The following is a 14,827-nucleotide window of genomic DNA, read 5'->3' as shown; positions in this document are numbered from 1 at the left end:
AACGTGCTGGATGAATTTCCGCTATTTAGCTATTTAATAAAAGTATTATGTTAGTAGCTAGAACATAGAAAACTTGTTTGACTTTGTAAAAACGATTTTTAATATTAACACGCCTTTAGTCCTCTTGTTTCTGGGTCTCGAGACGACCGCTGGCTAGCTAACAAACAGCGAGCTAACCAGTTAGCCGCGAATGTATTAATTTAAAACGTAAGCCAAAAACGTACAATTCGGAATTAATTGTTTTTTCTCCAGTATTGTATTATATCTTGGTTCATGCAGTGCTAAGGGTAATATAACCTTTCATGACCCCGTAAACGTAATGTAGAAATGTGATTGAACGAGTCGTTCAAAACTCAAGTGTTTCACTGTATTGGGACTCACGGGTACTCGTCTGAGTTAATTCGTTCACTTAACCCCAGCTACTGCTAGCAAAATAGAAAAAGGAAATCAGGTAACATATCAGGGTGTGATTAAATGAGGGACAAGTGAATAAAAGAGCACAATTCACAACTTCTTGCACATGTTCTGTCTGAATGAAGTAGCATCACTTTAGTGAGTCAGAAAAAGGAACGGCACTAAAGTAGTGTATCAATGCTGTGTCATTACTGCCACCTAGTGACCATAGTTGGTGGTTCGTTCATTCCTGAAGAAAGGGGCTAACTACAGAACTGAGTTTTATTGGAAAAGTGATGAGCTGTCAGGTTACGTGATTCCAATCACGCCGAGCACAAGAGTTTTTGTTGTGATGTCACAGTTGTCACGGCGACTGCCCCGCGCTACGTGGCTGCGCTCTTGGCGGGCGGCTCCGTCTCCCGCTCGTACTCGATCTCCACGTACGCTCGCTTCTTCCTGGCGGCGGAACCGTTGGCGGGAGATTTGCCTTTGGAGCGCGATGCCTTCATCTCGTCCTCCTCCTCCTCCATCTCCTCCCCCTCGTCTTCGGTGGACATCTCATCTTGCCCCTCCTCATCGCTGCTCGTCCGCAGGTCGTTCATGTCCTGGAAGCGAGCACGTGGCGTCAGGTTGGCTTCCCCCTGGCGTGTCATGTGACCACGTTTACCTCAAAGTCGCTGAGGTCGCTCTCGTCCACGTCTTCCTCCGCTACAAACTCTCTCTTTCCGACGTCCTGCGGAGGTCACGTGATCAGCAAGCGTTGCCAGGAGGTCAAAGTGCACACGTCGTCCTTCCTCACCTCATCGTCCTCCTCTTCTTCCTCCTGGTCCGTCTCCGACTCGGCCTCGCTCTCCTCGTCCTGCTTCTCCAGAGCTTTGTCGAAGGCGTGGATGGGGAAGTTGTAGATGTCGCCGTACTGAAAAGACGACAACAACGGACGTCACAAAGGCGTGGCGGCGTGCGGGACGGCGGTGGGCGGAGCTAGGTACCGTTCCCTGTTTGAGTCTCTCCAGCAGCTCCTTCTCGATGGCGTTGTCCAGCTGGGCGGCGATCAGAGCTTTTTCCTGTAAAGCAGACGCCGCTTTAGCTTTAGCAAGGACCATGACGCGAGCGTGACAACGCTTCCCACCTCTTTACGCTTCTCCCGCCGCTCCACCTTCCTGCTCAGCGGGACCAGCTTCCTCCTGGAAAGATGAGCATGGGCGGGTCAGGAGATCCCCCACGTGTCACGTAGAGACGTGGACTTACCGTCGTTTGAGGACCAGCTTCCGCATGCGTATCAAATACTGCGTGATCTTTGTGAAACGCTGTTTGCATTTGTGGCGGATGAAGCGAGGCCAGTAGATCAGGTTCTCGTCGATCTGGTCCAGAGCCTTCTCGTAGTTCTTGCTCAGCTTGACCTGCACGCATGTACATACGTACCTTTAAACACACACTTCCGACTGAAGCCCACCTTGTGGCGTCTCGCTCACCTTCTCCCACATTTTGGCAGGAAACGCCGCTCGCTCAATCACCTTCATGTACAGGAAACACTGCCCTGGAATCCACGGGAAGGCGGTCAGTGTTTCTAACAGGGTCCCGCAGTCACACATCATAAGGGCATACCTTTCTCTTCCCTGATGGTGGCATACTGGCTGTTAGCCAGCGGACACGACGAGCGGTTACACAAACCCGTGATGTTGTACTCATTGCGACAGAAACTCTGTGTTTTGGTCCTGAAGGACACAAACCAACACTTAGCATGAAGCCGTTCACAACACACATGCTAGGTACTTAATTAGAGCATCACACATGCTAGCTACTTACTTAGAGCATCACACATGCTAGGTACTTACTTGGAGCATCACACATGCTAGGTACTTACTTGGAGCATCACACATGCTAGGTACTTACTTAGAGCATCACACATGCTAGCTACTTACTTAGAGCATCACACATGCTAGCTAATTACTTAGAGCATCACACATGCTAGCTACTTACTTAGAGCATCACACATGCTAGCTACTTACTTAGAGCATCACACATGCTAGGTACTTACTTAGAGCATCAAACATGCTAGGTACTTACTTAGAGCATCACACATGCTCGGTACTTACTTAGAGCATCACACATGCTAGCTACTTACTTAGAGCATCACACATGCTAGCTACTTACTTAGAGCATCACACATGCTAGGTACTTACTTAGAGCATCACACATGCTAGCTACTTACTTAGAGCATCACACATGCTAGGTACTTACTTAGAGCATCAAACATGCTAGCTACTTACTTAGAGCATCACACATGCTAGGTACTTACTTAGAGCATCAAACATGCTAGCTACTTACTTAGAGCATCACACATGCTAGGTACTTACTTAGTGCATCACACATGCTAGGTACTTACTTAGTGCATCACACATGCTAGGTACTTACTTAGAGCATCACACATGCTAGGTACTTACTTGACTTTGTAGGAGCAGAACTGTTTGTTGCCGATAATGTCCCAAATTAGCTGCAAAAGCGTTACAGAGTTACATTAGCTCGACACTGGATCATAAACACAAGCACAATATATATATATATATGTATGTAGTATATAATAACAATCCTAACTTGTCCGCTTAGCTTGTTTTCGTTTTCAGGCAACAGCTAGCGTTAGCACGAGGCTCGCTAGCTAGCAGGTTAGCTCACTCACGTCGTCGTGCTGCATGTTGTTGTTGTTGTTGTTCGCCGAGCCGCTCCAAGTTTCACTACTTTTATTAATAAGTTACGTGACAATGTTTTTCTTTTGCTAAGCTACCAGAGGAAAAAAAGAAAGAAAAGCTGGGTTCTTCAGGACACCGGGAGCCACATGGATGAACAGCGAGCCACCATTTTTGTTTGCCTGCCCACTTCTCGCGGTGAGTCACGCGGAAACATCGCGAGATCAGACCGGCACTGAATGAATTCATGTGGAAATTGGAAAATGTCACTACAGAACGGTATTTTTTCACTGTTCCGTCCATTTAAATTGTTTAGAATTGTTCAATGTTTTTATTTGTATGCTTCATACATCTCCACTTTTTCGGTTGGTTGTGGAAATCACGTGACCTCCTGCCTAAGGTGTTTAGTTCCGTCAATTTAATTGCTTCAACAAAGTACCAAAGGCGCATGATCAGACGGTTTGAGGCACAAAGCGTAACAATGAAGGCTGTACCTTTCACGGAATGTCCGTGAACGCACCGATCATCATTCTCATGACCAGGAAGAATCATAAGGGAAACATGGCGCCCACGCTATCTATGCCACACAGACACGCGCCAAACTCACGGTGTCCTGCGTGCTAGCATGTTTTTCTTTCGTGTCACACCAGCCATCCCACGCGCCGACAAACGCTGTCGATATGAGCCACCCAAAACAAACCTATTTAGCGAAACACGAGTGCTTGACGAGCGGCTCCTGCTGCCGCGGTGGATTGTGGGTTGGCGCGTGTCACCTCAGCTGACCGAACACCTCGCACGCGCCAGACGCTGGCGGCGAGCTCACGTGGTTTTACACCGGTGCACGCGCCAGGGAGCGGAAGCTGGTTTGTTATATGTCCTTTTAAAGATGTCAGTTTACCGTCACTTCAAGCTGTGACCTGCGGGTGGACTCAGGTATGTGTGAGACCACCTGGACCCCCCTTACAGGCTGTCTAGACCGCCTATCCCAGCCGTCCTCGGGCGAGAGGCGGGGTCCACCCTAGACCGGTGACCAGCCAATCACAGGGCACATGTAGAGTGTTTATGCACACTAGCGGTGCATGCTAACAATATATGCCTGCTAATGGTTTATGCATGCTAATACTTTATGTCTGCAAATAGCTTGTGCATGCTAACGGTTTATGTTTGCTAACTTTTGTGCATGCTAACACTTTGTGTATGCTAAATTTTTGTGCATGCTATGCTAACACTTTGTGTATGCTAACATTTAGTGCATGCTAACACATTGTGTATGGTAACTTTTTGTGCATACTAACAGTTTGTGCATGCTAACACTTTGTGTATGCTAACATTTTGTGCATGCTAACACTTTGTGCATGCTAACTTTTTGTTCATGCTAACAGTTTGTGCATGCTAACACTTTGTGTATGCTAGCATTTTGTGCATGCTAGCACTTTGTGTATGCTAGCATTTTGTGCATGCTAGCACTTTGTGTATGCTACCATTTTGTGCATACTAACACTTTGTGTATTCTATTTGTGCATGCTAACATTTTGTGCATCCTAACACTTTATGTATGCTAACTTTTTGTGCATGCTAGCACTTTGTGTATGCTACCATTTTGTGCATACTAACACTTTGTGTATTCTATTTGTGCATGCTAACATTTTGTGCATCCTAACACTTTATGTATGCTAACTTTTTGTGCATGCTAACACGTTGTGTATGCTAACATTTTATGCATGCTAACACTTTATGTATGCTAACTTTTAGTGCATGCTATGCTAACACTTTGTGTATGCTAACATTTTGTGCATGCTAACACTTTGTGTATGCTAACTTTTTGTTCATGCTAACACTTTGTGCATGCTAACATTTTGTGCATGCTAACACTATGTGTATGCTAACGTTTTGTGCATGCTAACAGTTTATGCATGCTAACACTTTGTGTATGCTAACGTTTTGTGCATGCTAACAGTTTATGCATGCTTTGTGCCAGGATTCCTTGGGGGTGAAGAGCTGTGATGCTGCTGAGGAGCATCTGGGACAGAAATGAAGCGTGCGGATTTATGGAGTCGTCTCTCAGATTTTGACAGGTGGGTCCCACCTGGCCGAGGAGGCCCCCCTTGCCTGCGGCGGCGGCGGTGGCGGCGGGACAGGCGCGTGCTTGTCTCGGCACGGAGGCGGACGTTTAAATAGCGGCACGGCCGAGACCCCCTCCTCAGTGGGGCTCGTGTGGGACGTGGAGGACATCTCGCTGTCATGAACCTTCTCAGGATGCTCGCCTTTGCAGGTGAGGAAGACTTTTGGAACATTTGGAAATGTACGTGTGCTTATTTTGACACAATCATAATTGTGTAAATATTGTCAAGCTAGCATATCTGCCGCATAAGAAGGCACGTTTTTTTTCTGTTTTTCAGTCGTGGCAACACTTTGCTTCGTTTCTCACATGTCGGGTAAGTTGGGGGGGGGGGTATCAGCATCTTTGTATGCTAACGTGCTAACTGTGCGCACAGAGGGTGTGGTCGTCTACGCTTGTTACAACGATACGGCGGTGATGTCATGTGGTGAGATAGCACACACACACACACACACACACAGTGTGGCATGACCTTTCATATGTGTGTGTGTGTGTGTGTGTGTCCCAGAGGTGGGCACCAAGATGAAGCTAAATCACATCCTGTACAAGGTGGGCGTGGGCACGCGCTGCGGCGAGGGCAAGCGTCACCCGGACGACGGACCCGACAACTACTGCTCCTTCCCGTGGGCCGAGATGGTGGTGGAGGACCTGTAAGGGCGGACCCCCGAGGGGCGACCCCGCCAGACAGGCAGTGCTTCTGACGTGTGTGTGTGTGTGCGTGTGTGTGTGTGTGTGTGTGCAGTTGCGGGAACCGGCGGACTTGTGAGGTTCCCGTCACCGAGGTGGTGTTCGGAGAGTACGACTGCAAGGAGACCACCCGCTACCTGGAGGTGTCTTACACCTGTGTCCTACCGGCCCCGCCCCCGCCCCCGGCGCCAGCCAAAGCTGACTGTATGCACACACACACACACACACACGCTTCCCAATGGGTGCTTTGAACTTTGACCTTCTCCTGCAGGTGAAAGCAAAGACGAGAAGAGCGTGTGAACTTTTCAAACGCAGCCACTTCACTTCCTGTTGGGAATATTCCTTTCCCGTATTCCTTTTCCTTTCTATTGTCAAATAAAACCTTACCCGACTCTCCTGCCTCCTCCACGTTTCATCATTCTTTGACGGAGGCTCCCTGAACGCACCGTCTGTCACAGCGCTATGCTAACAAACAGGCTTTCCGAGGCCTCTCATCATCTCATCAGACCCTTCTTTGTACACGTCTCAACCAGCTGGAGAATGTGGGCAATGTTGCCTAAACCTCATCATCTTTGATGGCCTCAAGCCCCCTGATCCCGCCCCGGGACCCTTCACTACATCTCTGTTGATTGACAGATGAAGACAACGCGGTTTCAAGGGTCATGACTCCTTTGTTCAACACCAACATGTTTCATGACTCTTCTTCAAAACAGGCGACTCTTCAACATGATTCAGCCACTCTTTTCTTCAATTACATTTTTACTGACTCTTTAGTTCAATACAGCATGTTTAATGACTCTTTTGTTCAATACAGCATGTTTAATCACTCTTTTGTTCAATACGACAAGTTTAATGACTCTTTAGTTCAATTACATTTTTACTGACTCTTTAGTTCAATGCAACATGTTTAATGACTCTTTTGTTCAATACAAGTTTAATGACTTTTCTTCAATTACGTTTTTACTGACTCTTTAGTTCAATTACATTTTTACTGACTCTTTAGTTCAATACAACATGTTTAATGACTCTTTTGTTCAATACAACGTGTTTAATGACTCTTTTGTTCAATACAAGTTTAATGACTCTTTTCTTCAATTACATTTTTACTGACTCTTTAGTTCAATACAACATGTTTAATGACTCTTTTGTTCAATAGGACATGTTTAATGCCTCTTTTCTTGAATACAAATGTTTAATGACTCTTTTCTTCAATACAACACGTTTAATGACTCTTTAGTTCAATACAACATGTTTAATGACTCTTTTGTTCAATAGGACATGTTTAATGACTCTTTTCTTCAATACAACACGTTTAATGACTCTTTAGTTCAATACAACGTGTTTAATGACTTTTGTTCAATAGGACATGTTTGATGACTCTTTTCTTCAATTATATTTTTACTGACTCTTTTGTTCAATCCAACATGGTTAATGACTCTTTAGTTCTATACAACATGGTTAATGACTCTTTAGTTCTATACAACATGGTTAATGACTCTTATGTTCAATACAAAATGGTTAATGACTCTTTTGGTCAATACAGCATGTTTAATGATTTTTTTTCGTTCAGTACAGCATGTTTAGTGACTATTTCGTTCAATACAGCATGTTTAATGACTCTTTAGTTCAATACAGCATGTTTAATGACTCTTTAGTTCAATACAGCATGTTTAATGACTCTTTAGTTCAATACAGCATGTTTAATGACTCTTTAGTTCAATAAAGCATGTTTAATAACTCTTTAGTTCAATACAGCATGTTTAATGACTCTTTAGTTCAATACAGCATGTTTAATGACTCTTTAGTTCAATACAGCATGTTTAATGACTCTTTAGTTCAATACAGCATGTTTAATGACTCTTTAGTTCAATACAGCATGTTTAATGACTCTTTAGTTCAATAAAGCATGTTTAATAACTCTTTAGTTCAATACAGCATGTTTAATGACTCTTTAGTTCAATACAGCATGTTTAATGACTCTTTTGTTCCATACAGCATGTTGAAAGAGTCTTTTAAGATTGGAATAGAGCAATGCTATAGAGCATGCTCGTCTACTTGATGATGATGATGATGATGATGATGATGATGATGATAATGGTGTTTCAACAGCAGGAACATCTGGAAGAACCTGTTAGCTAGCAGGTCCTGGGGCTACATTTAAGCCCCGCCCCCTGTGTTTACCTGTTTAGTCACTTGCTGCAACGACCCCCCCCCCTCCACCCCCCCACTGCAATCTTTTTCTTACCCTGTCAAATCTGAACCCCATGTCCCTCATTTGCATACGCCATAAAATACATGGGCTGACATGTTGAGTGCAGACACTCATCATAAGAGGCTGAGCTGGGCGTGGCCGACAGGTGTTGAACACCTGCACCAATCGCGGACCACGTTACCTTTTATGGACAACAGTTGGGCCCCCCCCCCGCCAAATAAAAACAAAGTGCCGCTGCTGCGTTCCCACACAGCCGGACCCAGCCGCTCCTGAACGCATCACACACAGGTAAGCCCTCCCTTATTTGATCAGCGCTGATGCTGCTCGTTTCCTATTGGCCACTCGGCATGCATGATGAAAAATTGACATCCACATTAAGGGTGGTTAGCATACAGCTAGGAGACATGGGTTCGATATGGTTTTATAGCATGAACATTAAAGACATCAAAGAGTCACACACAGGAAGCTTGCATTCAAGATCGACCCCCCCACCAAACACCACATATATCCACCAGGTATGTCTTTTTATACTCTTTAAACGGACTTTAAAACAGCTAGCATGTAAGCTAGCGTATCCTTTAAAAGTACGGCACGTGCCTGCTAATATTCTCTTTTGAAGCATTTGGGGGCGTTAAAAGCTTCAAAGACGACAATAAGAAGAACGGCTTTATTCGGCGTCGACGGAGTCCCGACGTCATGTTTTTCACGGCCACTTGTGAGGTTAAAAGTGTCTTAAAGATGAGTTTGAAACATGCCGGCGACTTGCCGTCTTGACAGCGGCGCTCGTCTCTTCGGCTTTTTCCGGCTGTGATCGGGAAAAATGTGACTCCTGTGTTAGTCCTCAGCCCTGTCGCTTGTGCCGTCTTCTAATATCCGGTAAAGTTGGGCTTTCAAAATAAAAGCATGTCATCAAAACGAGGTGTTTTTGATGACAACAAGTGAAGACCGATGAAATGGTAGGCGGTGGGCGGGGCTTGCAGATCGCTCACAGTAAGTTGAACTGTGACCTTTCAGAGATGGACGACGACGTCGCCGCCCTGGTGGTAGACAACGGCTCCGGCATGTGCAAGGCCGGTTTCGCCGGAGACGACGCACCCCGCGCAGTCTTCCCCTCCATCGTGGGCCGGCCCAGGCACCAGGTAGGCGGGCTGGCGGGCGGGGTCAGTGAAGCGGGCGTGAGAGCGCGGTGCGTTTGTGCGTGCGGCAGGGCGTGATGGTGGGCATGGGCCAGAAGGACTCCTACGTGGGCGACGAGGCCCAGAGCAAGAGGGGCATCCTGACCCTCAAATACCCCATCGAGCACGGCATCGTCAGCAACTGGGACGACATGGAGAAGGTGATGCGCTGGGCTCGAACGCTGTTGGCTGGCGTGGAGTTTAGGGGCGTGGCTTACTGACTGTGCCGCCCGTGCAGATCTGGCATCACACGTTCTACAATGAGCTCCGCGTCGCCCCCGAGGAACATCCCGTCCTGCTCACGGAGGCGCCGCTCAACCCCAAGGCCAACCGGGAGAAGATGACGCAGGTGAGTGTCTCAGCCCCGCCCAAAATGCTGTCCCGTCACGTGACCTGGCTGACCTTGGCGGCGTTGCAGATCATGTTCGAGACCTTCAACACGCCCGCCATGTACGTGGCCATCCAGGCCGTGCTGTCGCTGTACGCGTCGGGTCGTACCACAGGTGAGCCGCCCCCTGGGCCGGAAGCAGTGGTTGGCGTGCTAACGCTAATGCTAACGCTGATGCTAATACCGGCAGGTATCGTGATGGATTCCGGCGATGGCGTCAGCCACACGGTGCCCATCTACGAGGGCTACGCTCTCCCCCACGCCATCCTGCGTCTGGACCTGGCGGGCAGGGACCTGACGGACTACATGATGAAGATCCTGACGGAGCGAGGCTACAGCTTCACCACCACAGGTACCGCCCGCCGCCCCCGCCACCCTTTTAAGGACACCTCACAAACCTCTGCCGACAGCCGAGCGCGAGATCGTGCGAGACATCAAGGAGAAGCTGTGCTACCTGGCGCTGGACTTCGAAACGGAGATGCAGACGGCGGCCTCGTCCTCCTCGCTGGAGAAGAGCTACGAGCTTCCTGATGGACAGGTCATCACCATCGGGAACGAGAGGTTCCGCTGCCCCGAGACGCTCTTCCAGCCGTCCTTCATCGGTCTGTGTTGGGTTCTTTTCATCCACGCCGCTTCCTGTTTCTGACGCGCGCTTCCTCTTCACCCCCCCGCCCCGCGTGCAGGCATGGAGTCCGCCGGCGTGCACGAGACCACCTACAACAGCATCATGAAGTGCGACGTGGACATCCGCAAGGACCTGTACGCCAACACCGTGCTGTCGGGCGGCACCACCATGTTCCCCGGCATCGCCGACAGGATGCAGAAGGAGATCTCCATGCTGGCCCCGCCCACCATGAAGATCAAGGTAAGAAGCCGGGAGTGCCGGCGTGTTTAGGCAGCAGCTGTACCGTGACGCCACGTCCTCCGTCTGTCTCCAGATCATTGCCCCGCCCGAGAGGAAGTACTCGGTGTGGATCGGCGGCTCCATCCTGGCCTCGCTGTCCACCTTCCAGCAGATGTGGATCAGCAAGCAGGAGTACGACGAGAGCGGCCCCGGCATCGTCCACCGCAAGTGCTTCTAGGACCGTGGCGGTCTCGTCGGCTTCGGCCGTCATGGATGATGTCATCTCTTCCTGTTGGTGTACACACAAACGTACCTTGGAAGGAAACAATAAATAGTGTACGCTTTGTTCTATACCATAGTGGGTCTGTACTGCCCCCTGCTGGCTAACAGTGGCATCATATTTATTCCACATGTTCTATACCATAGTGGGTCTGTACTGCCCCCTGCTGGCTGATAGGGGCATCATATTTATTCCACATGTTCTATACCATAGTAGGTCTGTACTGCCCTCTGCTGGCTGATAGGGGCATCATATTTATTATTTTACTCTTTGGAACCTCTCACTTTTGGACCCAAGGGGCTTCCGTTCCTTAGCACGTGTCTAGGTGTGTAAGTGTGCAAGTGTGTGAGTGTAAGTGTGCAGGTGCATAAGTGTGAGTGTGCAAGTGTGCAAGTGCCTAAGTGTCAGTGTGTAGGTGTGTGTGAGGTGTGTGTGTAGGTGTGTTAGTGTGTATAAGTGTGCAGTTGTGCGTGTAGGTGTGTGTGTAAGTGTGCAAGTGCATAAGTGTGAGTGTGCAAGTGCGTGAGTGTGTGTGTGTAGGTGTGTTAGTGTTTAAGTGTATAAGTGTGTAGGTGTGTGTGTAAGTGCATAGGTGTGTTAGTATGTAAGTGTATAAGTGTGTAGGTGTGTGTGTAAGTGTGCAAGTGCGTGAGTGTGTGGGTGTAAGTGTGTAGGTGTGTTAGTGTTTAAGTGTATAAGTGTGCAGGTGTGTAGGTGTGTGCGTGCAGGTTTGTGAGTGTGCAAGTGTGTGTGTAAGTGCGTAGGTGTGTTAGTATGTAAGTGTATAAGTGTGCAGGTTTGTAAGTGTGTTGAGTGTAAGTGTGTCTGTGTAGGTGTGTACGTGTGCCAGTGTGTGTGTGTGTGTGTCAAGTGTGCAGGGAAGTCCTCATTCCTAACCAGGGTTGGGCATGACCTAAACAGGAAGTCCCACCCACCTAAACCGGAAGTGACACCATTTCTCACCAATCAATAATACTGAGTTAACAGATTAACAGCACGATTCTTTATTTGACACTTTGTTTTGAAAGACCCCCCCATGCTACACGCTACATTTACCACTAGGAGGACAATAAATGATTTCTACAATTATTTTCCCCCGCTAACTATTATTATTTGACCAGCGGGAGAGTTTATGAGGTGAATGTTTCAAAGTGAAACACCCGAAAAGCGGCAGTGTTGCTACAGTGACGAGTTAGCTAGTTAGCTAGCTAGAACTTAGTTGCTGTTTAGCTAGTTAGCTAGCTAAAAGTTAGTTCCTAGCTAGCTAGCTAACCAAGTCCGGTTCTAATCAGCTTGACTTCGCCCAGCTGCGCCACACCATTCAGGAAACAGGTGAGGTGTGTCGCCTCGCTTCCTTTGGCACATTTAAATGACCACACGCCGCCTAACGGAGGCGTCCGGCAGCGGGGAGCGCCAGACTCGGTCCGTGATCCGGAGGATTTGAACTGGGATTCCCGTCCGTGCCGACCTTCCACCGTACAAAGACCGGCTGTGTGACGGTGGTCCTGTCAACAGTCTTGGGCTCCGTTCGGCGTCGGTTATTTCCATCAAAGTCATTCAAAAGGTATCTTTTTTAATTGTAATGATGTTAATTAGTGCCAGAAGTTAGGACAATTAATAACATTTTTGTAGTATTTACTTAATTTGTATAAACACTTGAACGTCAAGGCGTATTTGATGTTTAAAAACCTTAAATTCAAGTTGTGGTTGCTAAGCGGATGTTTGCTCTTCCAGGCTGGCTGTCAAATGTCCCACACTGATGTGACAAGTGAACGTCTCACCACTGGGGACTGACTCCGCCCTCTTCTTCATCTTTCCCATCCGAGCCAACCATGAATCCTTCGCTCTCAGACTCCACTGATGGTGACTCACCGCCATATTCGGGCCCTGAGCCCCGTGTTGACCCCCGACCGCAGGCCGGCGTGCCCGTGCCCTCTCCGGACCTGCGGCCGTCGCCGCTCCCGTGCGCATGCGGCGAGGAGGGGGCGGAGTTGGAATGCTCGGTGTGCTACAGCCAGTTCAACAACGTCTTCCGCTGTCCCAAGGTGCTGGCGTGCAGACACACCTTCTGTCTGGAGTGTCTGGCCCGCATCAACGTCAAGTCGGCGCAGCCCGCCGCCATCCAGTGCCCGCTGTGCCGCCGCCTCACGCCGCTGCCCGCCCTCGGCCTGCCCAAGCTGGCCACCGACTCCGGCGTGTTGGCGTCGCTGCCGGCCGCCATGCAGCGTGTTTACAGCGTCCGCTTCCACCGCAGCAAGGGCAAGCTGCAGGTCAAAAGGTGAGCGCCGGTGTCACGTGACCTCAACAGGAAGTATGTCACAACATCGCTTGTGTGTCTTTTCACTCAAGGTTGTCTGAAGCTCAGCCGCCCTGGGGTCAGAGGTCGCTGGCGGTCAGACACTCCCTGCACGTGGGCCTGCCCAGCCCGCCCATCAGGAGCGGCGGTGGCGGCGAGACTGGCGGCGGCGGTGTGGGCGGGGCTCTGTTCAGGCTGACCGGCCGGCCTCTGTGCCGCGCCCTCCTGCTGACGTTGGTTCTGATGATGACCGTGGTGCTGACGGGTATCGTGGTCTTCTTCCTCACCTACAGCGTCGACGCACTCTAGCCCCGCCCGCTGTCGCCAGAAAGGTTAAAGGTGACGATGACGCCTTCACGGACACTTCAGTTTTTCAGAGAATTCCATGCAGATGTTAAAAGTATTTGTCATTTTTTTTAGACTTTTACTGTTCCATAGAAAATGTATTTAAATATTTAAACTTTTCAACTTAATAAATGGGCCTTTTTCATTCTCTTTGCTTCTGACTTTGGCAGCGCCTCAAATGTCCACCAGAGGGCGCAGTTTCACCAACAGATGCACCATTTTATGCCATGTTTAAATTGGCATTACTGTATAAAATAATATAAAATAAAAATATTTCATATTTTTATAAATAAAAATATTTCATATTTTTATTTAGGGCTGTCAAATGATTACAAATTTTAAGATTAGTCGTAGAATTTTCCTACGTAGATTTAATCACCACTTTTCACTTTTAGTCTATTTTCTGTATATCAGTTCTTTTTTTTAATCAATTCATTGCCTGGTGAGTACCTCAAACGTCCACCAGAGAGCGCCGTTTCACCAACAGATGCACCATTTATGCCATGTTTAAGTTGACATTACTGTATAAAATAGAATAAAAATATTTTAACATTTTTATTTAGGGCTGTCAAATGATTGCGAATATTAAGATTAATCGTAGAATTTTCCTACATAGATTTAATCACCACTCTTCACTTTTATTTTTTAATTTTCTGTATATGTCAGTTCCTTTTTATTAATCAATTCATTGCCTGGTGAGTACCTCAAACGTCCACCAGAGGGCGCCGTTTCACCAACAGATGCACCATTTATGCCATGTTTAAGTTGACATTACTGTATAAAATAGAATAAAAATATTTATTAAATATTAATATATATATATATTAATATATTAAACATTTTTATTTAGGGCTGTCAAATTATTGCAAATTTTAAGATTAAGATTAATCGTAGAATTTTCCTGCATAGTTCCTTTTTTTTAATCAACGAATTGCCTGGTGAGTACCTCAAACGTCCACCAGAGGACGCCGTTACACCAACAAGTTAACATGTATGTTTTCAGGGTTCATTATATCAAATATAAAGATATTAAATATTAGGAACACTACTAACGTCTTTCCCGCCACTGGCAGGGTTATGGAGCTAGATGGCCCCGCCCTCTGATGGTGCTCGGGGTCAAAGGAGGTGAACGGTGCCAAAGCCGGGTAAGTGCTTTGATCCTCGGGTGCACAGAAGCAGTCACGCGTGTTTTTGTGAGTGTTGATGCTCGGAGCGAGATGGCGTTCCTTCCTCCCCCCCCCGCCGTCTTTGTTCCTCATCCAAGGGCAGTGTGTTAGCCCCCCCCCCCACTGCTAACTTCCTGCCTGTGTCCTTTACTTAATCCTGACACTTAACCCGCCCACCCCATCGCTAATGCCCTCTTTGCACGGAAAGTCGCATCAGAGTGAGACATCAAGGCTGACA

The 14,827-nt window shown here is 47.8% G+C and overlaps 4 protein-coding genes across 5 annotated transcripts; 3 read left to right on the top strand and 1 right to left on the bottom strand.

Moving 5' to 3' along the window:
* Positions 1–233: 233 nt before the first annotated feature.
* mak16 (MAK16 homolog (S. cerevisiae)) lies at positions 234–3,375 on the bottom strand. Its single transcript, XM_058071320.1, has 10 exons — positions 3,071–3,375; positions 2,838–2,887; positions 1,999–2,108; positions 1,866–1,930; positions 1,642–1,793; positions 1,523–1,577; positions 1,383–1,457; positions 1,193–1,309; positions 1,061–1,126; positions 234–998 (listed from the first exon to the last, which is right to left on the bottom strand). Exons 1-10 carry the CDS (start codon positions 3,083–3,085, stop codon positions 777–779), a joined length of 927 nt encoding a protein of 308 aa, XP_057927303.1. The 5' UTR covers positions 3,086–3,375; the 3' UTR covers positions 234–776.
* On the top strand, positions 3,368–6,275 carry LOC131128454 (protein eva-1-like). 2 transcript variants are annotated; one of them, XM_058071326.1, is made up of 7 exons: positions 3,368–4,010; positions 5,143–5,349; positions 5,477–5,512; positions 5,573–5,623; positions 5,705–5,846; positions 5,939–6,087; positions 6,155–6,275. In XM_058071326.1, the coding sequence occupies exons 2-7, from the start codon at positions 5,319–5,321 to the stop codon at positions 6,181–6,183; spliced, it is 438 nt and encodes a 145-aa protein (XP_057927309.1). In that variant the 5' UTR covers positions 3,368–4,010; positions 5,143–5,318; the 3' UTR covers positions 6,184–6,275. The 2 variants fall into 2 exon arrangements, with proteins under 2 accessions (XP_057927309.1, XP_057927310.1); XM_058071327.1 differs by having other exon boundaries at positions 5,056–5,349.
* Positions 6,276–8,435: 2,160 nt separating this feature from the next.
* LOC131128838 (actin, non-muscle 6.2) lies at positions 8,436–10,838 on the top strand. Its single transcript, XM_058072148.1, has 9 exons — positions 8,436–8,610; positions 9,110–9,234; positions 9,303–9,431; positions 9,509–9,619; positions 9,689–9,773; positions 9,849–10,010; positions 10,069–10,260; positions 10,342–10,523; positions 10,597–10,838. The coding sequence occupies exons 2-9, from the start codon at positions 9,112–9,114 to the stop codon at positions 10,738–10,740; spliced, it is 1,128 nt and encodes a 375-aa protein (XP_057928131.1). The 5' UTR covers positions 8,436–8,610; positions 9,110–9,111; the 3' UTR covers positions 10,741–10,838.
* A 931-nt stretch (positions 10,839–11,769) lies between these two features.
* Positions 11,770–13,570, top strand: LOC131128282 (RING finger protein 225). The gene is made up of 3 exons (XM_058070984.1): positions 11,770–12,346; positions 12,517–13,060; positions 13,132–13,570. The coding sequence occupies exons 2-3, from the start codon at positions 12,615–12,617 to the stop codon at positions 13,385–13,387; spliced, it is 702 nt and encodes a 233-aa protein (XP_057926967.1). The 5' UTR covers positions 11,770–12,346; positions 12,517–12,614; the 3' UTR covers positions 13,388–13,570.
* The last annotated feature ends 1,257 nt before the right edge of the window (positions 13,571–14,827 follow it).

Source organism: Doryrhamphus excisus, chromosome 4 (genome assembly GCF_030265055.1).
Source record: "Doryrhamphus excisus isolate RoL2022-K1 chromosome 4, RoL_Dexc_1.0, whole genome shotgun sequence".
Lineage (NCBI taxonomy): Eukaryota > Metazoa > Chordata > Actinopteri > Syngnathiformes > Syngnathidae > Doryrhamphus > Doryrhamphus excisus.
Note: the sequence above shows the minus strand (reverse complement) of the source record. Positions and strands in the feature narration are given on the sequence as shown.

Coding starts and splice junctions, on each gene's coding strand:
- mak16 (XM_058071320.1), bottom strand. Junction 2,109..2,837: donor TTCTGCTCCTACAAAGTCAA/GTAAGTACCTAG, acceptor TGTGTCCTTCAG/GACCAAAACACAGAGTTTCT. Junction 1,458..1,522: donor GGCGGGAGAAGCGTAAAGAG/GTGGGAAGCGTT, acceptor TCTGCTTTACAG/GAAAAAGCTCTGATCGCCGC.
- LOC131128454 (XM_058071326.1), top strand. CDS start 5,319: ATGAACCTTCTCAGGATGCTCGCCTTTGCAG. Junction 5,513..5,572: donor CTTCGTTTCTCACATGTCGG/GTAAGTTGGGGG, acceptor CTGTGCGCACAG/AGGGTGTGGTCGTCTACGCT. Junction 6,088..6,154: donor GGCGCCAGCCAAAGCTGACT/GTATGCACACAC, acceptor CTTCTCCTGCAG/GTGAAAGCAAAGACGAGAAG.
- LOC131128838 (XM_058072148.1), top strand. CDS start 9,112: ATGGACGACGACGTCGCCGCCCTGGTGGTAGACAACGGCTCCGGCATG. Junction 9,235..9,302: donor TGGGCCGGCCCAGGCACCAG/GTAGGCGGGCTG, acceptor TGCGTGCGGCAG/GGCGTGATGGTGGGCATGGG. Junction 9,432..9,508: donor ACTGGGACGACATGGAGAAG/GTGATGCGCTGG, acceptor CCGCCCGTGCAG/ATCTGGCATCACACGTTCTA.
- LOC131128282 (XM_058070984.1), top strand. CDS start 12,615: ATGAATCCTTCGCTCTCAGACTCCACTGATGGTGACTCACCGCCATAT. Junction 13,061..13,131: donor GGCAAGCTGCAGGTCAAAAG/GTGAGCGCCGGT, acceptor TTTTCACTCAAG/GTTGTCTGAAGCTCAGCCGC.